Raw genomic sequence first — 24152 nt, forward strand, 5'->3', positions numbered from 1 at the left:
ATTTTAGGAACCATTGAAACATCCTCTGAAATCATATGCTTCTGGAAAATGGACAGAAAAACAGCGTATTCAACTGAGTCTCCAAGATGATGTATTCTCACACAAGAGTACATTTCACTGTTTAAAATCAGCGAGAAGGGAGCCGGGAGCTTCACTGTTTAAAATCAGTGAGGAGGGAGCTGGGAGCTTCACTGTTTAAAATCAGTGAGGAGGGAGCCAGGAGCTTCACTGTTTAAAATCAGTGAGAAAGGAGGGAGCCAGGAGTGCGGCCATTTCAGCTGCTGAAGAAACTGAGTGAAAAAAATCAACTGTGACATCAGAGGAAACTAATAAGTTGATTGACCAGTAAGTGCTTGTACAAGGGACAGTGTATTAATAGCTGGCTTAGGACATCGGAGTTAAGCTAGATCTATAAATAAAAAGAACTAAAACTTTAAAATAGTTAAAATAAATACCTAATACACGTACCTGTGCAATTAAGAAGCATATAACTTTTAAAAGTAACTGGTTCAAGCATTTAATAAGCACAGTAAATTGTAATATACGTAAGAATTATTCTAAGTTAATTAAGAAAGTAACTACTAACTAAAATAATAATGGCTGGACAGATGTCATGTTGCAGCTGTGGAATGTGGAGCTTTTGGACGCCAAGGTGATCCAGGACAAACATGTCTGTAGAAAGTGTAGCAGTTTTAGAGGATTTCCAGATCAGGATTATTGATCTGGAAGCCGAACTGCACAACATGAGGGGGAGAAATACCTGGACGTTTTGTTCCAGGAGAAGGTCACACCTCTTAGAATAGGGTCGTCTGTTTTGTTCAGCGGTGAGGGAGAGGAGGATGTGACCGTGAGTGAGTCACATAAAGGGACAGAGCAGAAGGAGTGGTGAAGACACAGGCTCTGCAATTGTCAAACAGTTTTGAGGTGCTTGCAACCTTTGTGGATGAAAGCGAGGTCTGCAGGGTGGATGAGCAGATTTGCCATGGCACCATGGTACAGGAAGCTGTTCAAGCAGGGGAAGCAAAACAAAATACAGTGGTAGTAGGTGACAGTATGGTGACGGGGGTTGACAATATTCTTTGCAGCAAAGAGCAAGAGTGCAGAAGGCTGTGTTGCCTGCCTAGTGCCAGGATTCGTGATACCTGTTCAGGGCTGGAGAGGAACTTGCAGTGGGAGAGGAAGGATCCAGTGGTCATGGTACATGTAAGTACCAATGACATAGACAGGACAAGGAAAGAAGTCCTGCGTAGTCAATATGATGAGCTAGACATCAAATTAAGAAGCAGAATCTCAAAGGTAATAATCTCTGGATTATTACCTGAGCCATGTGCAAATTGGCATAGGGGAAATAAGATTAGAGGAATGAATGCATGGTTCGAAGACTGGTGAGGGAGAAGTGGGTTCCAGTTCATGGGGCACTGGCACCAGTACTGGGGAAAGTGGGGGCTGTACCATTGAGATGGTCTACACCTGAACCATTCTGGGACCAGTGTTTTTGCAAACCACATAAGTAGGGAAGTAGAGAGGGTTTTAAACTAAAGAGTGGGGGCAAGGGATCAAAAGTGGGAAGATGTGGTATACCAAAGAGTAGAGACAAGGTAAGAGGAAGATATTAATATGGGAAATGATAGACTGACAGGAAGGGACAGAGTGTGCAAATCTAAGAGCAAATCAACAGATAGGGCTAGAGGTTACAAAAATAATAAAAGGACAAAACTTAAGGTTCTGTATCTGAATGCCTGTAGCATTCGAAACAGAACAGATGAACTGATAGTCAAATAGAGATAAATAAGTACAATCTAATAGCCTTAATAGAGACATGGCTGCAGAATGGCATAGATTGGGACCTGAATATTGAAGGGTACATGACGTTTAGGAAGGACAGGAAGCTAGGAAAAGGTGGAGGGATGGCTCTGTTTATTAAAGATGACAGCACAATATAGAGAGGGATGACCTAAGTTCAGGAAACCAGGATATAGAAGTGGCTTGGGTAGAGATGAGGAATGATAAAGGCAAGAATTCACTTGGAGAGTGATGTACAGGCCCCTAACAGTAATCACATGGTAGGACAGGGTATCAAGGAAGAAACAGCGGGAGCTTGTCAGAAAGTCACAACGATTATCATGGGGGATTTTAATCTACATATAGAAAAATCAGGTGGGTCAAGGTAGTGTAGATGACAAATTCATAGAGGGTTTTATGGATAATTTCTTAGATCAGCATGTTTTGGAGCCGAGCAGGCTATACTAGACCTGGTATTGTGAAATGAGATAGGATTAATTAATGATCTCACACTGAAGGTGGCCCTAGGTAGCAGTGATCATAAAATGATTGAATTTTACATTCAATTTGAGGGAGAGAAGAGTGGGTCTAAGACTAGTATTTTAAACTTAAATAAGGGCAATTATGAGGGCAGGAAAGCAGAACTAGTGAAAGTGAACTGGCAATTTACGTTAAGGTATAGGTCAATGGGAATGCAGTGGCAGACATTTAAGGGGAAATTTCAGCATATACAGAATAGATACATTTCAACAAGAAAGAAAAATTCCAAGGGGAGGATCCATCATCCATGGTTAACTGAGCAAAGTTAATGATAGTATCAAACTTAAAGAAAAAGCGTATAATTGCACAAGGATGGGTAGGATCAGAAGGTTGGACAAAATATAAAGTACAGCAAAGAATGATAGAAAGATTAATACAGAGTCCGAGAGAAAGCTAGCTAGAAATATAAAGACAGATAGTAAGAGTTTTTATAGCTATTTAAAAAAGAAAAGAGTTAACAAAGTGAGCGTTGGTCCTATGGAAAATGAGTCTGGGGAATTAATAATGGAAAATAAGGAGATGGCAGATGAATTGAACAGGTATTTTGCATCGGTCTTCACTTTAGAGGATACAAGTAACATCCCAGAAATAGCTGTATCAGGAACTGGAAGGGAGAGAGGAAATCCAGAAAGTTACAATCACCGGGGAATTGGTACTTAGCAAATTGCTGGAACTGCGGGTTGGCAAGTCCCCGGGTCCTGATGGATTCTGTCCTAGGGTCTTAAAAGAAGTGGCTGGTAAGATAGTTGTTGTGTTGGGTTTAATTTTCCAAAATTCACTAGATTTGGAGAAGGTTCCATTAGATTGGAAAATAGCTAATATAACTCCTTTATCCAAAAAAGGAGGGAGACAGAAAGCAGGAAACTATAGGCCAGTTAGCTTAACATCTGTCATAGGGAAATTGTTAGAAGCTATCACTAAATACATTATAGCAGGGAACATAGATCACTTCAAGGTAATCAAGCAGAATCAACATGGTCTTGTGAAAGGAAATCATGTTTAAATATTTGAAGAGAAACATGTGCTGTGGATTAAAGGGAACCAGTGGAGGTACTGTACTTAGGTTTCCAGAAGGCATTTGAGAAGGTACCACATCAAAGGTTATTGTGGAAAATGAAAGCTCATGGTGTAGGGTGTACACTGGCATGGATAGAATATTGATTAACTGACAGGAAACAGAGCGTAGGTATAAATGGGTCATTTTCTGGTTGGCGGAATGTGACGAGTGGTGTGCCACAGGGATCAGTGCTGGGGCCTGAACTTTTTACAATTTATATAAACGATTTGGATGAAGGGACCAATAGTATGTTTGCTAAGTTTGTTGATAATACAAAGATAGGTAGGAAAGTAAGTTGTGAAGAGGACATAAGGAAGCTACAAAAGGATATAGATAGGTTAGGTTAGTGGGCAAAGATCTGGCAAATGGAGTATAATGTGGGAAAATGTGAGGTTATCCATTTTGGCAGGACGAATAAAAAAGAAGCATATTATCTAAATGGTGAGAGATCGCAGAGCTCTGATGCAGAGGGATCTGGGTGCCCTGGTGCATGAATCACAAAAGGTTAGTATGCAGGTGCAACAATTAATTAGCAAAGCTAATAGAATGTTATTGTTTATTGCGAGGGGAATTGAATACAAGAGTATGGGGGGGTTATGCTTCAGTTATACAGGGCATTGGTGAGGCTACATCTGGAGTGTTGTGTTCCATATTGATCACCTTATTTAAGGAAAGATGTTATTGCATTGGAAGCGGTTCAAAGAGGGTTTGCTAGGCTAATACCTGAAATGGGCAGATTGTTCAACGAGGAAAGGTTGGACAGACTAGGCTTGTATCCGCTAGAGTTTAGAAGAGTAAGAGATGACTTGATTGAAACTATAAGATCCTGAGGGGCCTTGACAAGTTGGATGTGGAAAGGACGTTTCCTCTTGTGGGAGAATCTAGAACTAGGGGTCACTTTAAAAATAAAGGGGTTGCCCATTTAAGACAGAGATGAGGAAACTTTTCGTTGTCTTCGAGGGTTGTGAGCCTTTGGAATTCTCTTCCTCAATAGGTGGTTGAGGCAGAGTCTTTGAATACCTTTAAGGCAGAGGCAGATAGATTCTTGATAAGTAAAGGGTGGTAAAAGTTTATCAGGGGTAGGCAGGAATGTGGAGTTGAGGTTAAAATTAGATCAGCCTTGATCTTATTGAATGGTGGATGAGGCTAGATAATATGATTTTTTATTTGTCTGGCCTACTGCTGCTCCGAATTCATATGTTCATATATTTATGTTTATACTGAAATCCTTAGCTTATCTGCTTCATTAATCCAAATCCTTCTGAATGATGTTTATCTTTATGTTTTTCACCCGGTCAAGGGGTTTTGTGGTTGGCAAAGGCCAAGCATAATGTGTTCTTCATGTCAATCTGTTAGCATTTACCAAATTACATTCCAACTACAGCAATGTGGTATACTGTTAAAATATAACTTGTTACTTTCCCTTTGTGCTGCTTAACTGAAAAAGTAATTCTTTCTTGGACTGATTTTAAAATAGCAGCAGTCCATGCCAGAATGAACTAATAAATTGCATTTAGATGGATTTATGCTTCTCATTAAAGTGTCAGTTAATTTTGGATATTTGACTCTCCCTTAGAAATACACATTTTTAGTTATTAAGTGGATGATTTGTATTTAAAACAAAATGTTTAATTTTTGAACTTCTAGGTGAATTTGAATGTGGATCTGAATTTCCACTGAAGAGCAAATGTGTACCAGTCGTTGATGTAAAGCAACACTTAGCAGTAAGTAATGCATTTTAACCTGAAAGTATTTTTCAAGCTGAATACAATCAGTTAAAGTTTAATTGCAGCTCAGAGGATGAGGAGTTTTGGGCTATTGAACATGACCATAGAAATTAATAAAGAAGATATGGGTGAAATTCAGATGTGTAATATTGCCATATAAATGTCAAAGCATTTATCAGAGATTTGTTTTCCCACCATGTTAATGCTGACATTGACCCATTTAACTTTGAATGAGTTAATAGTCTTTTAAAATAGTGGACAAAAGAGATTCATACAAATATGCTACTGTTGTTTTACACTGGTATTGTGCATAACAATTTCATTATTTAATGAATGTCAGTTTAGAGGAAAGAGAAATGACATTAGAATAATGTAGCAAACTATTGTTGGAGTATGCAATGAAAATGATCACAATTGCTCTTTTAAACTAATCACTATAAAAATTAATTATATTTTTTTCAAGTCAGCACATAAGTAACACCACTATACTTACAATAACCATTGGTCATTAAAAGCTGCAAACATACATCAGAATTAGTCTTTGGCCTCAGGAGAGAAGAAGCAAACTCTTGCACTGAGGTATCTCTTATCACTGGATTGATTTAATTGACATTGTATGTTGGCAGAAACCAAAGAATAAGTATGAAAAACAAATTGATTATATTGCCGTGTGTTGTTATCCAGCGAAATGTTACAACCATGTTTACAAGATTACCTTCAGTTTGGAGCTGGAAAAATTTGACTATGATATTTGTTTTTACATCTTCTCCATTCCATTTGTCTAATATTCCTGGTATTGAGGGGTAAAAATTTAGATTTGCTATTCCTTGCTGGGTGCTAGGAGCGTGTATCATAAAATAGCACACTCAAAGGCTGTAATTTTCTGTCTGTTAACTGTAATGTATGAAAAATTGTGACCCAGGAGTGCACAACTTCGTAATATGAGCTCTTGACTCACATGAAGAAAGAAACATGAACATTTTTACCCCTAGGTTATAGGCCTGAACATTCAGGGTATTAAATCCTTTCACTAACTAATTTTCTATTACCCTTAAGAAATGTGCTGGCCATGCTTCTTCCTGAAAGATGGATTGTGTGCAACCAATGGCAATCTCAATGTAAATTTACTAGACTTTGCTAAATTCTGCAATTGGAGCGATCTAATAATGGATCTTTTCAGCAGCCTTATTTAATGAATCAGACACAATTACTGGTAATTGTGAATGACCTGCATGTTGAAAGTTAGAAGCACTGATAGCTCTGTATAGCCTGTGTAAAAGCTGATGTAAACACTTGATTGGTGACTTTGGAAACTAGTTTGTTATCAAGCAACGTTTCTGCATGATTTTAATATGCTGATAGTGCCACCAACACCTTTCGTAAGAGACCACTTTCTACTACTTTTCTTCATTTTTATTAAATGTTGATTTTTGTCGCTGAAATTCCAAGGCTCAGTAACTAGGTTAGCAGGAAAATCTTATCCTCAAACTATCTGTAGTTCAAGGTTAAATTTAGGTTTGAATTCATAAATCTAGTAAATGCACCCTGAAATTCCTCTTGAAAATGACCTGTACCATTTTGACTGTGGCAAAATAGAATTTTTACAGGATCATCTAGCAGAGTGGCTGAAAGTTTTTTTTAAAGTCTCCATTTGTTGTTGCTTCCTCACTTATATTAAATTGCATTCCCAGATTTCTCATGTTTCGAGTTTAGAAAAATTTGATGAGGCAATTCTGTGGATCATTAAGAGTACCCGGGACCTAGGGATTAGGTGAGTTGTGTGTTTTCCCAAATTTTAGCTGGAACTAATTCTTGAATTATTTGAAGTATTTGAATGCATAAAAAGGAACATAATTTTTTATAATTGTGCATGGGATTCTACCACTTTTTTCCCCCATATCTTTTTTTTTAATTTTAAACGTACAAAATGATGGATAATTGGGAATACTGTTCAAATTTCAATTACTTTTTGACCAGATTTGAAATAGTATTTTTATCTCCTTTTTTTTTGAAAGAAATTTTTTGAAAACTGCAATTGTTTCCTATGCAAATTTCACCAAGATGAATAAGTAAACTTCTGCAATGGCCATATGACTGTGTCTTAGAAGGACTTATATTTCACTGTTAGAATGTGTGTACAAATTAAGAACAAAAAAATGCAATTAAAATGTCTTTCCTGGATGTCAAGAGTTCAAATTTAAATCCATTTTGGCAAACTCAGGAAAGTTCACAATTGGCAAAATGTTCAACTGTTTCAGCATTTTAAGTGTCATATTAATAGAGTTCAAACATTTTTGTAAAAAGATAATGTTTGAACAAGTAACACTAATGCAGCACTCCTCTCAATAAACTGTAATCCACCTTGTAAATTTAGATGGATTGATGATAAGAAGTTAGCTCATTTTCTTTTTTCTTAGTCATTCATTTTTTAAAAAATTAAGCTGATTTGGGTTCAGTAATATTAATCAGTGAAGTGGTAAGATGTGGCTTTGAACTTGAGATTTGGCACGCAACAAGTTGTCAGTTTGAGGCCCTACCTTCATGGAAGGTGCTGTTTTCAACTGAAATGCTTTCTCATAGGATGAACCTTTTACTGGTGGGATGAAAAGCAGCATTGGTTGATGAGGTAACAAGACGACAAAAATTAGGTGCTATAAATTTTCCCTTTTGTCTTTATCAAAGAAAATCCCATCTGCTTTGTACTATCATGAGACTTTGTTTTTGAATCACTGTTCCTTAATTGGAAACAGCATACAGAAAAATTACAGCTTCATGAAAGAAGTCAAGCCATGTGACAGTCCATACTGTCATATTAAAGGTTTTCAATATTAACTTTCCTCCATAAGAACTATCAAAACAATGGCTGGGACCACATGGCTGGTTATTTTGACCAAGAATTCTCATAACTGTTTGAACTTAGAATGGACGAAAATATCAGCAACTATAGGAAATTGTTTCTATTATATATGTTCTCTAAATGTTACGTTGCAGAAGCTTCTGGTTAAAATTATGCCTAAGCTACTTGATGTATGGTATAAACAATCAGTTGACTTGTCATGGCCTCATAATTAATGGCCTTGCAATTATAGGTCCTCTCGGGTAAAGTACCATAACACATTTGGTAGTTATCCTTAATAAAGATTATCACTATCAAATTTCAATAATTGATTTGAATCACCCTATATTATATATAAGTGATTTAAAAACTTAGTGACAATTGCAGCCATGTTCTTGAAGAAAGTTCACGTAATTGTCATATCTTGCATATCTTGTTATAGGCTAGTTGGTAAAGATTCTGAAGCAGAGGTAACTTCAGTGGATCAAGTGACTTGTCTTGAATCTACGCGCCCACAAATGGATTTGTATTGTCGCCTCCGTAATGCAGTTTTTAATATTCTTCACAGAATGTTAATCTTTATCTTGGGTAAGTCATTGGAAATATTAATCTGTGTAGATGTAACATAATATTTTAGATTTTAAAATGGTCAGCCTTACAGTAGTGGTAGTCTCAGGCCAAGAACAGTGACAGATTTGGCAACAATCCTTAGAAAAAATAATCATCTCAAAAAGTTCACGATGCAAGATAAGAGGAGCACTCATGCTTACTTCTAACGAGGAACTAGCAAGAATTGCTCTAATCCAAATCTCATGTTTGTTGCATTATGGATATAATATGTGGGAAAATGTGATGTACCTTAATGCATTTGTTATTTTCAGAAGGTTACTTCATCTTCATTACTTCTTACTCAGATTGTTTAATGTTAACAATATCTTTCCAACTATCTTAATGCATGGAATGAAAAACACTGATCAAACTCTGTTGTTCATTGCAACAAAACTATAATTTTAACAAACCACCTCACCTCTATAATTTGATTATTGTGGCAAAATGTATATCATGAAATCACTACTTGTAGTAATAAATCTACTTTTGAGTTTGTTATATAAAGGAACAGGTAATCTCAATAATTAGTAAGGTTTTGCACACCTGGGGCTACCAAATGGATAGTATCTAGGCTCCATAAATCATCACTAAAAGTGCTTTTCTCTTTTGTATAAGTTGTACGCCAAAATTCTCTTATTCTTTTTCACAATTCTTATTCTACCTTTAGCCTCTTCCCTTTTCCCTGGTCTGCTTTCACATAACTTTCACTTCTAAAGTGTCAGCTTGATTTAATGGTAATATTCCTGGCTCTGAGTCAGAAGATGTGGGATTGTTCGACTCCAGGATTTGAACACACAATCTAGGGTGACAAAAACCAAAAGCAACTTGTTGCTGTTTGTGATATTTTGCTTATACACATTGGCTGCTGTATTTGTCTAAAAATGAACAGTTTAATTATATAAAACAATTTATTAACTGGGAAGCACTTTCGGAACATCCTGAAGTTTTTTTTTGATTCATTCATCGAATGTGGGCGTCACTGGCTAGGCCAATATTCATTGCCCATTCCTAATTGCCCTTGAGAAGGTGGTGGTGAGCTGAATTGCTGCAGTCCCTGTGGCGTAGATACACCCACAGTGCTGTTAGGGAGGGTGTTCCAGGATTTTGACCCAGCGACAGCGAAGGATTGGTGATATATTTCCAAGTCAGGATGGTGAGTGACTTGGAAGGGAACTTCCAGGTGGTGATGTTCCCATCCTGAAGTTTTGAAAACCACTAAACAAATGCAAGTTTGTTCTTTTAATCCTATTGATGTTGCTTGGTGTTTTACATGAATTAAATAAGTTTCATTTGTGGTTTAAACAAAGCACACCTATAGCCCACTCACTGGCTGAACAGAAAAGTAAACCTTAGTACTCTACTACTGCCAGTGGACCACAGCATTAATATGTAACACTGATCCCAACCATCACATATACATCAGGTAAGGATGGCAGGTTTTCTTGCTAAAAGGACATTACTGAACCAGTTAGGTTTTTACTTTTTACTCCAGCCTTTTACTTGCAGAGTTTGTTTAAATTGATTTCAAATTCTCAAACTGTTGGGATTGGGACTCATGTTCTCTGGGTTGTTAATCTTGGTCCCTCAATTATCAGGCCAGTAACATAACCACTACGCCACAGTACTCAGCTGTCACTATCCGTATCGCAGCCTTCACTTTTCCTAGCTCTATAATTCCTTCCCTAAATCCCTCCACCATTAAAAGCTTCCTCAAAACCTACTTCCAGATGAATGTCCTGTAAGTATGCAAGTCCTAATGATTTTGACCACTGTTGTTTATATTAACCATAGATTAACTATTGCATATAAAGTTCTTTGTAAAACTCTGAAACCTTACATTCTATTGTAAGGACTGATGCAACAATATACATATAAATAACACCTGTAATCCCAAGCAGTAGAAAAGTAGGATGTGATGACCAAAAGAGTGGTTAAAAAAGTAGGTTTTTCAGAGATTTTTTACAGGAGAAGGAACAAGGGATTTAGGGAAAATGTTCTGGAGAGTAGAGACAGAACAGCTGGAAGCTGCAGTATGGACAATGGAGCTGAGAGGAAGTAGACACAGAAAGCCAGAGCTGGATCTTTAAAGTTCATTCCTATTGTAGAACATATAACTGCTTAATCAATTTATTACAAAAGAGCCAGAAAAAATAATTTGTGAGCTTATGAGGCTTTTCTGTGTTTTTATAAAGTTTTAAGCCTTTTGTGGATTATGTTGATACTTCTGAAGTACCAATTGAAGAAAATGAAAGAACGACAACAAGCTGTGTACGAAATGGTGAACAAAATCATAGGTACTGTATGATTTTTTAAAAATCTGTATGACATTGCTAAAATTGAGAATGTTTAGGTTTGAGTCATTGCTTATGTCTGCGAGTGTTCAGATAAATATAACTTATCAGGCAGTGTTCATTTTGTGACTGGCACACATGCCCCCATGTTCTTTTTCTCATGCTTTCTGTTTCTTACTTAAAATCTGCCGCCTCTTACAATAATAATGTCACAGTTCTGTGTTAATATATAGAGTTAAAGCAGCTAGAAAACAGTTTCTTTCTTTTCAATAGCGGATGGCAAATTAAGCTAGTCCCAATGTAGTTGTAAAACTGAGCATTCAAATCAAATGATATTTCTGATCTGCTTTGAAAGCAGTTTGGAAAATTCTTTGGTAATTCCATGAATTCCTCTAATCAATCATACATGTCGGAAAGTCCCAGGTTTAATATCAGGTTAGTGAGAGGTACCTGATCTCACCCAAGCACCAATAGAATCACCACACTTGTAATCAATGGCCCAGATCTTCCGGCCTCTGGATAGTTGGAGACTGGATGTACCCCAAAAATTACACACGGAACCCAAAGGAAGTCCTGATGGAAGCATGTCCCGAGTACTTTAAAGGGAAGTTAAACATCCGATTTTGGGTTTTTACCCTGCCTGGATTGCTCTGTGATTGACTAGAACCACACAGACTTGGGTTGTTTGCCCTATACTTACCCTGGTTTTTGCATGGATTTACTTAGGGCCGTAACTTCCAATGGAGTGGCAATTGAGTCGGATTGCCACTCTTCGAAAATTCTTAGCTTGAAATCCAGGCAATTCTATCTCACCCAATCTTCGGACTCAGGCTGGGCAAGATCTGGGCAGTGCATTGCATTCCTGGGGCCCAGCATCGAGGGCAGCTCAGTTGCAGGCAAGGAAGCCATGCCCTCTTTTTACAGCACTAGCTGCTGTAAACCAGGTAAGTTTAAACATCCGGCTAGGCTTAAAGGTCTTTGACAAGCAAGGGAGAAGGTAAGTGTGTAGGATTGAGGAGGTGCAGATTGGGCCTTGGGGGGTTGCGTCAGGTCGGACCTTGGAGTGGGAGGGTGAGATGTGGGGTGGGGTAGGGGGTGTTGGGTCGAGTCAGGCCTGGGAGGAGGTGGGGGCGGGTGTTAGATCAGGCCTTGGGGAGAGGGGGTGGGGTGTCAGGGCCCTGGGAGGAAGGCGATATCGGGGCTTGGGAGGAAGGACATTGCGGGGCAAGACCCTTGGGGGTTCTGGGGGTGTGGGGGGTGCTGGTGTGGATCAGTACAGTAGTTACCCAGGAGTTAGAACAGTTTTTAATTCATCTGACGTTTTCTGGTCAACTACTGATGTAAGATGGTTGGAACCATCTGAGGTTTGCAATTTAAATTGCACTTTCAGATGGTTCCTAGTGCAGGGCAGTTGCTCATGGGAAGTTTGCGCTTGCCAGGCAATTGCCATCATGCAAACCTTACCTGGGAACTTAGGGTGGGGTTCCCAGCAAATCTTTGGTGTATTCCCCAATATGACACATTGGAGCTTGGAAGTTACAGCCCTTAGAGTCTTTCAAAACAGGTATAAAGCCAGTGAAACACCAAGTAAATCACCTCCAGTTCAAAACACCCCAAAACTCACAGCAATGTTCATCCACCTCGGACAGTGCTCACCCCAATCTCCTGACTGACCACTTCACCCCCGAACACCCAACTCGCCCACCCCCCAACTACCCCTCCTGACCTCCCCCCCCAGCTCTGACACCCTCCGCCACTGACCCACCCTAATCCCTCATCCACTTACCTTACACACTTACTTTCTCTAGTGTCAAAGTGGCTGGGACCTTTAAACTTAGCTGGTTTAAGGCAGCTAGTACTGTAAAAAGGGGGCATGCTTCACTTCCCTGACGCTGTTGCACTGCGCTGAAGGGACTCCAGGAGATGCTATGCTGCATGTATCTCAGCAGGCCTGGGTTGGAAGTCCGGGCAAGAAATGTACCCCAGTCTACGGTAAGTAAAGTGGAGCAGAATGGCAATCTGACGGTGATCGCTGCTCCTCAGAAGTTCTGAGCCAATGCTTCTAAGTTAGGATGGGGGAGAATTGGCTCAGGTTCCCAATTCTTTTTATCATCTAAAGCATCCCTCCTCAAGGCTAATATGAACATAGGTAAGGATATGATTCAACTTGCCATTGATTCCAGGAGAGTTGAATACCTTGCTGGCACACACTGTCGAGAGTTTCACCTGCAAAATCACAATTTTTGTCAGTATTCAAGATTAATTAACAATCATGGAACCGTATTTCATCAAATAGCCAGTGCCAAAGGAACAAATTGTGTATTTCAGCTAATAAAGCAGAATAGGTTTAATTGGGCTCTTTGTTTTATGATTATGTGTATCAGATTTTTGGATTCTCAAATAAAATTTTATTTATTTTAATTTTATTTTTAAAACAGATGTTGTTCGTGCTCACAATCAAGTCTGGGAAAAGGGTTTAGAAGTCATTCCTTGTGTACCTGTTCCCCATGTCCGTGACACACTGATTCAACCTGAGGACAGGTGTGTTTATTAAGTTACAAGAAAGAATTCTGTATAACTGTTCGTGTACCTTTCTTTCTGAACTCCCACAGATGGACAAATAGATATCTGTACTCTGCAGATCAAACTTGTACTATTTTTTCGTAGAAACTTTTTATTATTTTAACCTTCCTTACAATATTTAAATCGACTAACCATCACCTGGGTCTTATTTTTCACAGCTTCCTGCTGATTAACCTCATCAGCAATGTAGCACTATTTCTGCACCAAAATCAAAATATTATTGAAACTATTCATGCTACCATCCAAAAATTAAGTATTTTTGGTAGTGAGTGATAATTTAATTTATGCTAATATTACAAACAGACTTTCCCTGCTACAAATGTTTTATTTTTGTCAAGCACTACTAGAAAACAGTAGAATGTTAATTACTGTGCTGTTCACTTTATTTGCAGTAGGTAAAAAGCTACCTTTACTGTGACTGTGGCAGTGATACTGACCAAGAAAGTAAAAACCTGTTGGTATATACAACCAACTTTCTCTGCCCCTTCCTTTCCACTACTTTCAATTGGAAAATCATGCTCTAAATTCCTTGTTTGTGTACAAGAATTTCTGTCTCACTTTGAGATAAGTTGACCACTGAATCTGCATTTCCATCATTTTGTCAGCCATAAAACTACCAAAGCAATAACATGACACTACCCAAAGGAGAAAAAAAGGTAAAAGAACACAGAGTATGCCAAGCCTTACAACTCGATGTCTATTTTGCCTCAACAAAATTTATCTGAGACACATATCTCATTGTTTTTAATGTGTTTCTTTTGACACGACAAAAGTGAATTTTAATTTTAAACTTATAAAACTTTTACTTTTTAAACCTTTTTTGCATCAGGAAAAAGCTGAAGAAGACCTGGCAGAAGGCCGTTCTGTTTCTTGAAGCAAATGAGTCCCGGATTCGTACAGAGACTCAGAGAATAAATGGGGAGGATTTCTTGGTTTGGAGGTGGACACAGCCTTCATCCTTCTGTGACTCAATGTGATATGTAACTCAATGTAAGATGCAGAGAGTAGGAGCCAACCTACTCTTGCAGTCGGTTGGCATACCAGCACGCTTTACCATGCAGTGAACAAATATGTGTTTGTGTGTCTGAAGTTCTCCACGCAGCAGTTGATCTTGACTGGTTCATTTGAGGGAAAGTGGTAAGCATTATCCCATGAGAAGGGAGAGGAAATCAGTGGATACCCTGGGACATCTTGCAATGCCTGTTGACAGATTTTTAAATTATTATTATTCATTGTTGGGTTGGGGGAATCACTAACAAGGCCAGCATTTATTGCTCATCTCTAGTACAACTGAGTGGCTTACTAGGCCACAGCAGAGAGCAGTTAAGAGTCAACCATGCGTTGAGGAACTGGAGTTGCATATAGTCCAAATGGGACAGACGGCAGATTTTCTTCTGACAGGAATGACAATCCAATAGTTGTCAATTTCCAATTTAAGCTAAATTCAATTCTCATGGTGAGATTTCAACTCCTATTCTCCTGAATTATTAGCTCAAGCCTTTGGATTACGAGTTTAGTAACAGAGAAACTACACCATAGCTGTATTTATTAAAATTGGTAGAGATATAGAAGCAGATCATTTGCGTCTTCTAACAGCCAGAGGATGTGCATAGTAAATGGATATCCAAAAAGGCCAGGAAAAGAGATTTTCAATCTGACAGCATTAAAATGATGCATAGCTTCTATTTAAGGGGCCTTTAATTATGGTTGCCCTAGTTTTTAAACACTTGTTCAGATTCTGTGTTGTATTATCTTTCATTTTGCTCTACCAATGAACTTTGTGTCAGTTTTGTCAGAGATTCTGTCACTTGTATATAAGACACTACACGTACTTAAGCTATTTTACACATCTTGGTAGATTTCCTTTCGTACTGTATATAACAAATATACTCTTTATAAACAGATTTAAAACTTAAGTACACATCACAGCTGTGTATAAATTTGATTGAAATTGCAATATTGCTAACTCTTCTGAACATACCCAGACATGTTGAAATCTATTAATTGTGCTAAACTGACCTACTCTTCTTTACCCACATTTGCTCTATTTCTGTTTTTGAGCTTTCAGCAGCAATCATAAAAAGGAAATCTCCAAAGTAGCTCAGACTATTTGTAAATGCGTTTTCTTCCAAAAGTTAAATTTTGTTGACCTTTATTTCTTAAAATGCAAGTTCATCCTTTCTTATTTTAAAGCTTCATGTATAGGATAGTTCATGCTTCATGTATAAGATAGTTATCTAATACCTGATCTAAACTGATGGCTGAGCTGCAGCTCTATGACTTAATAAATGCCTATTAATGTATTTTATATGGGCAACTTAATTGTTTAGCATATTAGAGGAAGACTATTTGGCAACGTTTATTGGGAAAACTATTTGGTAATGAAAAATGGAACAGGCAGTAAGTTTGAGTTTTATAACGCTTAAAAATTAGAGGTTTATTTATTTATTCATTCAAGGGATGTGGGTAGGCTAACATTTATTGCGAATCCCTGATTCTTAGTTCAAAATACTTCTTTTGCATGAAAAAATAAGTGGTTAAATTGCAATATGCATATCTTAAGACAATAGTGCATGAACTAAAGAATGATACCACATTAGGTAAAATATTTCTTATTACACAGTGTCTCATTGAATCGGTATATAAATGAACCTTTTCATGGTTTATATTTTGTGTATAATTTAGAGGATTATGCACACAATGTGCCAAACTGCTCCCAGTAAGGAAGTTAAACTTCTTAGAATTGGAAACAGTAATTGGTCTGTTAATTATTGCATGCTTTTAGTGATTTCACAGGCCAACTTAGCTCTGTCTCTCTGCACATATTAGGATGGAGGCTTTGGTTGGACAAGAGAAAAATGACTCATTGTATTGTTTTCAAATGTTAAAACTTAATAGTCAATTTCTATTAAGCATTCAGTAGAGTTTTTTTATGTGGGCATGGGTTTTTAATCTTTTTGTATTGAATTTCACATTTTTTCAGAACGAAAAAATCTCTGAAGAGTTTAATAAAATATTAAAACAATGCTTGTGAATTTATTAGATATCTGAATATGATTAAAAATCCCAGTTAAATAAATAATTACGGAAGAATGATGTGCCCCATTATAAATTGAAATTGCTATTTTAAAGACATTATCAGCAGTTTAAAGTCTGAATCAACACTGACTTAAAATACTTATTTTTTGTGGTAGATCCAGTTTCAGCTGTATTAATCAAACTTTTACCTGCTTGCTGCTCTTAAATATATGAAATGAAATATTTTTAAAACAAAATTTATTTTTAAAATAAATTGCAACTTAAAACGCTGCCTGTTTGCACTGAGCCAGGGCAGGTATTGCATTTGGCCACATGCAAATGAATTTGAGTGGAAACTTGTGAGGGTGAGGGGGGAAAGCTTTTCAAAACATGCATAATTTGCACTGGAATCACTGAATGTACCTAAAGTGGAAACTACTCCATAGTAATCAAAGGCACTAATTTACAGTTTTCGCTGACAAATGGACAGAATTGTATAATTCAACCTTAGAGATGCTGTTAAATATCCTAGAATGTCAGGCGATAAGTAGGAAATTTGACTTCTTTAGTAGATCTGTGACCTTGATATTATTAAATTGTGCACCACATTATATATTAGCCCTATTATAAAACAATATACCGTCTAACTCAACTGTGAACAGCACAACTAGGCAATATGTTATTTAATATATTAAAAGCGACATGTCTACATACGGGTATTTTGTTGCACTTGCAAAATGACCTTCAAATGTTGGGCACTTCTGAGCATCCTGTTCTGCAAAGTTCTTTGACAATCAAGCAATGCCCTGAGGCGTTGCCGACTCAACACTGATTTAACTTTGTGACCTTAAAGGGACTCAGCTACATTTTGGAATAATACATTGCTCGGTACAACATTTAAGTCCTCCTAGCTGCTTCTCTGCCACAATAATGTGCCTCAACTCAAGTTTAGAAGAGTATTTTTTTACTATCTCATTATGTTTCATTGTGATTATGTTTCATTGCTCTTATGTTCTTTCCAACTGACACGCTCCATCCTTCTCCAGAACATTTCACAACTTTCTAATTTTATGGATGGCCACTTTTCTGAAGGTTCATGTTTCAGCCCCGTATAGCACGATACTCCAAATCATAGTCTTGATAATTATTTTCTTAAGATCTCCACTCATTTTTTATGCAGAGCAATTCTTTATGTTTGGAGAATGCATTCTTTACCTATTGCTATTCTAGTTCTGATTTCTTTATAGCAGTAACCATCTTTTGACATTATGCTTCCCAGGTAGAAATAGAGAAATAAAGGGAGGGAAAGATTGTTTTGAGAGAGAAAAATGAGACAGAAAGGAAAAGTAAAGTGAAAATGTTAAATTTTACATTTTCAGAACCTCAAATATGACTTGAAGGAATGAGACTCTGCACTTGTAATAGTTAATATTCAGTGTCAGAGAGGTTGATTGACAGCTGTTTAGCACTCATTACATTATTAAAAGGGTACTTAGACTTGAAATGAAAAGGCTTAAATTTCTGTGGTGACTTTAGTTCGAGCAAATACACCAATTTCTCACTTTGCAATGCATCTCAATAGTGAGAAAGACAGCAAGATGAAAAGTAGAGCAACTTTTGAGTATCTGCATTTACCCACCTGAATCGTCTGACGTTGCTGTATCATCAGCACATAAAATAACAGTGCCATTAACCTCTCTATTATTTCAACAGCAAATTTTGGTCCATTATTTGTGTACCAATGATTAAAAGTTTCAATAAAATCTTTAAGGAACGTTGAATTTAGTTAGATTGACAAATATTGTTTGTGCAATATCTGAGCGATTGTCTCTTCTGCAAAGAGCCCCTTTCACTAGAAAGTCTCACAACAAAATAATACATTGATTCAAACAGTACTGCAAGCTTAATTTTACTTGCAAAGAGCTTTTCTGTTGAAATTGAGAATTGTACAGCCCTTCGGTTTCTGAAATTTACAAAACTTCAAACTGAAAACATCTTGCTCTCTATGTACAGAACACAATTTTCAGGAAATTAACATGGCACCCGTAAATGATTAGTGTCACACGAGATATTAGGTCAGAGAACCAAAAGCTTGGTCAAAGAGGTGGGTTTTAAAGATTGTCTTAAAGGAGGTAGGCAGAGAGGTATAGGGAAGGTATTCCAGAGCTTAGGGCCTCAGCAATTAATGTGTGGTCACCAATGGTGAAGCAATTAAAATTGGGGGTGTTCAAGATACAAGAATTAGAGGAGTGCAGCTATCTCGGAGGGTTGTAGGAGATTACAGAGATAGGAGCAAGTTGGATGAATTTAAAAACAAGGGTGAGAATTTTAAAATAAAGACATTGCTTGACTGGGAGCCCGTGTAGGTCAGTGAGCAGAGGGATGATAGAAGAACAGGACTTGATATGAGTTAAGACACAGGCAGCGCAATTTTGGATTACCTCAAGTTTATGGAGGGTAGAATGTAGGAGACCAACCAGAAGTGCATTGAAATAGTCAAGTCTAGAGCTAACGAAGGCATGAATGAGGGTTTCAGCAGCAGATAAACTAAGATGGGCAAAGTCAGGCAATGTCATAGAGGTGGAAATAGTAATGGCGTGAAAATGAGGCTGGAAGGTTGCAAACACAGATTTAATCTCAGACTGGAGTGGAGACTGAAAACATCTTCCCAGCATTTAATTTGGAGGAAATTTCTGCTCATCCATCTAGATTTTGGATAAGCAGACTGAATATAGCAACAGTGGAGGAATCTAGAAGTGGTGGCAAAGTAGGGCTGGGTGTCAGTGTACATGTGAATCCAAGTGCTTTCTGATAATGCTACCAAAGAGCAGCATGCAGATGAGAAATAGGAGACAAACCTCTTTCCACTGTAAATTTTCTCCTCCCATATTGCTCTATTACCTTCTCACTTACCTGTGTATCAAGTCTCCCCTTCAATGTGTTAGTGCTATCTGCCTCCGTCATTCCATATAGCAGAGTTCCACATTCTTATTGGTCTCTGTGTAAAGAAATTCTTCCTAACTTATTTATTTGAACTGTTGGATGTTATCTTGTATTGATGTCCCATTGTTCTGAACTCTCATTCTCTTATCTACAATATCAAACCCCTCCATAGTTAGAAAAATCTGTCAGGTTCCCTCTTAATCTTGAAAAGAGATAGCTGCATCCTCCAAATTCTGGCAACATCCTTTTAAATCTTTACTTTCTGCTGTGCTTCATGATACCTTTATTAGTATGGAAAAAGCAGCAAAGATTATGTGCAGCCTGGCATGTGATAATCAGCACAAGATTCAGTGGATATTGGAGCCAGTGACGGCAAATGCATGAACACGAGGAGCCAGGAATTGCGCCAAATGTTCCATTGGTGTTAAAATAACATTCTTCTCATCCTTGCCCCCTCATTCCCATGGCACAGAGAGAAATAGCCAGAAATAGTGCAGCACCTTTTCCTTTTCTCTATTTATATTTAATTGGTAAAATGATCACCGAGATAATGTCCTTTTAACCAAACACCAAGAATTGCTCTATAGCAGCACCCAGTGGCCAAACTGCATGCAGAGTGAATAAAGGTTATTTTAAACTACAGGCCTGGATTTTACAGCCCCTCCTGCCTGGCAAGATATTATGGTCCCATCGAATTGAATGGAGATTTGAATGGCTCACGCATCTGCCGGGGGGAAGACACTGCGGTTGGGCTGTAAAGTTCTGGCCCATGTACGTGTGAAAACAGCAGCAGTGACATTATTAGCATTGCAAACACCTACGACAGTATCACCTTATGTTACGATCCTTGGCCAGACCCTGGGACGTGGGGGGAGGTCTGGTTAGGGATCAGTAACGTTTTGATTAAAGCAGTAAAAGGTTGATATTAAAGATACCTGCTGTTGGAATAAAGCCACAAGATTTCACGGGTTTTTGAACAATTTACCTCACAAGTTTATAAAGATAAAATAATTTACAAGATATATCTGGTACATGTAAATTAACAGGCAAACTGTGGTCAAATGCACCACACTACAGAGCAAATAGCTGATACAACCAAAAGATTTCTCAAGAACCCACCCAGGTGTTAGTATTTACTGTGAGTTACACAAATTCTTTAAACTGCCTTCTTCACAAGGGATTCCAATTCTGTACTTTCAAAGATCTAGGCTCGGAACTCCCTCAAAGGGACTCTGACTCAGTATGCCTTAAGGACTGCTCCCTTCCAGGGTTTTCTCGTCAGGACTTCTCCTGAGCCCTGGCTGCCTGGAGACAGCTCACCACAACACCTATGCTGTCTGGAGCCTCTTCCCCCCTGCTTCTGAACATACCCAGTAATGTAGGATTTCTTAAGCCCCAACTATTGGCTGCACGGAGCTATCAATGGCTCCCAAAGCTTCTTCTAAGCTGAACTCTCAGCAGCACAGAACAAGCAAATGACTGCTAGGCTTCGTCCGAGCTCCAATTGCACAGTTACCAAATGGCTCCCAGGGTTAACAGTAGAACTTCAGCTAGTCACCTTCTTCTTCACCTGCTCCTGACTCACTGGCTAAAATTGACTGACCCTTGAACTGATCTGGGGAACCTATCAACACACTCACCGTGGGTCCCACCCTTGTTACTAGGCAGGAACCACTGTAACAGCATTGGAACATGCTGTTCCTTAAATGTTATAATCTCCACAGGGACACAGATCATTGAATTTCCTAACACCTACAGGTATAACAGGATTTGTAGGTAAACACTTCTACAATGAGATTTATCACACAGCAAGTTGACACAGGTCTAGAATGCTGTTCTGTAAATGACAACACTAGTATACAATAGATAATACATGTATTTGTACACCAAGTGGGTACGATACCACACCTTGTTTACTAAAAGAATGAGAAAGTCCCTGATTATTTAGTTAGAACTTCTTATTCCTGAATATCAGGCAATAAATAATTAGCACTTGGATTTTTGCCTATGTAATATATTTTACAAGATAACGGGGTGGAATGTAAAAGCAAATTTGTGCAAACACCCTGTTTTTGTGCTTTGAAAACTAAAATGTCTGTATTGCTTCATGACAACAATTCTTTGTGGAAAAGTTCATACAAGGTGTTCAAATACGAACATACAAATTAATAGCAGGAGTAAGGCCACTCGGCCTCTTGAGCCTGCTCCGCCATTCAATAAGATCATGATTGATCTAATTTTAGCCTCAACTCCACATTCCTGCCTACTCCAATAATTTTTCATAACAAGATGTTATTCCAGAGCCTGTTTGGCTATTAACAATATATTTTTAATGTAACAGAAGCAAGGATATGGCAACTAATTGTCCATTAAAGACTTTGAGGCCAGCTGTATGTATCTGCTCAGACACTGTTCCAGAGGTTTGACAGGAACCAGGCCACCCACTCATACATGGGAATCTCTAGTGTCGCCGTTCAGAGTTCGAAGAGAAAAATTTATATAGAATCCTTTACAAAAATTACACATTATAGTACAAGGTGCACTGTACCTGCTGGGTGGGAATTAAACCGAGGTTAAAAAATCTCATTTTGTTATATAAATTACCCATAATGTTTAATGGCAAGTTTTATTGCCTAAATTTTAATAAGTTCAAATCTAATGAAGTTTGGTATTTGTATGTTAAAATTAATATGACAGTACAGAAGTTTTGGAGATAGCACCATTTCTTTGAACAGTCTATCCCATTATTCTCGTTGACTACACAAACTCACATAGAATCTTAACATTAAACGGATGAATCTATTCAAGTGTAATCTTTTTGTGAATTTTTAAACTTATTATTAAAACAACTGGAATCTGAAATAAAAACAGATAATGCTGGAAATACATGGCATGTTCTTCAGCATCTGAAATGGATGCAGATCCTCCATCAGAACTGAAAAGGTTCAAAACATGATAATGCTGTATTGTGCCAATAATATCAATGTGGTACACTAAAGTTGCAGAATCTGTATTCTGCCTTGCAAACTGAAATCAAAATTTGCACTTTTTTAAAATCCTTTAGCCCAGTGTTATACCTCTATTTGACATGCATCATTGCCACCTGAGTGTTGTTTCAAGTCAATTATCCACTTTGCACAGTAACAAGCCATTGTGTCAGCCTGTGCAGATGGCCTAGAATGCCTATGCTGAGACCATGAATTCATCATGTGAGAAATCATGGTCGTACCTCATAGCTCATCACCCTAACTTAGTAGGCTATTGTCTCGCAGAGCAGTTCAACATCACAAAGGAGGTGTCAGCTGTGGCTCAGTTCATAGCACCCTCGCCTTGGAATCAGAGGGTTGTGGGTTCATGTCCCACTCCCGGAAACCAAGAACTGTGATTGTACTTGAAAGAGTTGCAATCTGTGACTGTTGATAACTCGAAAGAGTTTCAACATCACAAAGGTGCTCCTTTAATTGAAAGCATCACACAATTCTAAGCTGTCAAAAAAAAAGGCCACTTTCATCAATATATTTTACCTACAATTATGCCTGACAACAATCTTCCAAGGAAAGATGACAGCAGCTGAATAATTCGTTCAATTTACAAATTATTTAAGTTTGAAATCGACTTTCACTCTCTGGATTTCAAAATTAAAAGAGTTTATCAAGAACCAAGTCTGAAGTCATGTCAAGTACAGGGAATTTTTGCATTGTTTACTTAAGTGATATCACCAGTGGATCATTTAAACAATAAGTTTAATTTTATTAACATTCGATAACTGTTCGTTGCCTTATAGTTACATATTGAAATTATGCGCATCAACTGGATAAACTAAATATTTTTTAATTAACTATCTAAATCAATTTTATTACTGAGATCATGATGACTTCTGTATACCGATGACTCCTGTTTAGCCAAGAACCTAGTCTCACAAAAGTTTTTCACTTTGAGGTTTAATTCTCCATCAGGGATCTGCAGTTCCATGTTTACCTGAGGAATCCCTATTCCCACTAAGAGAAATACCAAGGAAAACTGCGACTTTAAAATTAAATATGAACAATAGCATTTAACTTTCATCACACCTTACTCATAAAATTAAAAATATGGAGATCAATTGAGGTAGTGAAATGTGAGGCAAGTTATAATACAAAATCAAAAATCCCAGCTTTACCCATACTTCATACCAATTGTTGGTGTCTGGCAGTACCATGGTATTACCACTTGATGGCATTGTTTTGAACACTGTCATTCACAGATATAGACACAGCTAACAACATCAATGTGTATTTATATTACGGTTTTAATGCAACTTTTACTTCGCAGGAGCGTTACAAAGAAAAAAAAATTGATGCTGAGTCATTTTTGGAAGTATAAGGACAGATGGCCAAAGAGCTAGTTTTTAAGGAGCATCTTAAAGGAGGAAAGAGTGGTGGAGAGGTTTAGGTCCTTGGCAGCTGAAAGCACAGTTTTTTTTAATTCTTTCATGGCTGGCAAGACCAGCACTTGTTACCTATCCCTAATTGCCCTTCAACTGGTAATTTCAGAGGGCAGTTAAGAGTCAACCACATTGCTGTGGGTCTGGAGTCACATGTCAGTCAGGCCAGGTAAAGATGGCAGATTTCCTTCCCATTAATGAACCAGATAAGTTTTTACAATGATTGATGATAGTTTCATGGTCACTATTACTGAGACTAGCTTTACATTCCAGATTTATTAACTGAATTCAAATTCCACCAGCTGTCATGGTGGGATTTGAACCCAGGTTCCCAGAGCAGTAG

At 37.8% G+C, this 24152-nt stretch overlaps 1 protein-coding gene across 1 annotated transcript in view; it reads left to right on the top strand.

Annotated features, from left to right (window-relative positions):
* Window positions 1-16450, top strand: part of LOC144683540 (uncharacterized) — a 30909-nt gene extending 14459 nt beyond the window's left edge. The window contains exons 4-9 of the mRNA XM_078546639.1: window positions 5027-5103; window positions 6798-6877; window positions 8385-8530; window positions 10744-10845; window positions 13281-13383; window positions 14255-16450. Coding sequence (XP_078402765.1) covers window positions 5027-5103; window positions 6798-6877; window positions 8385-8530; window positions 10744-10845; window positions 13281-13383; window positions 14255-14402 — 656 coding nt within the window. The 3' untranslated portion in view covers window positions 14403-16450. The remainder of the gene's footprint in view (window positions 1-5026; window positions 5104-6797; window positions 6878-8384; window positions 8531-10743; window positions 10846-13280; window positions 13384-14254) is intronic.
* The last annotated feature ends 7702 nt before the right edge of the window (window positions 16451-24152 follow it).

The sequence above is a fragment of the Cetorhinus maximus genome, chromosome 8 (assembly GCF_964194155.1).
Source record: "Cetorhinus maximus chromosome 8, sCetMax3.hap1.1, whole genome shotgun sequence".
In the NCBI taxonomy this organism is placed as follows: Eukaryota; Metazoa; Chordata; class Chondrichthyes; order Lamniformes; family Cetorhinidae; genus Cetorhinus; species Cetorhinus maximus.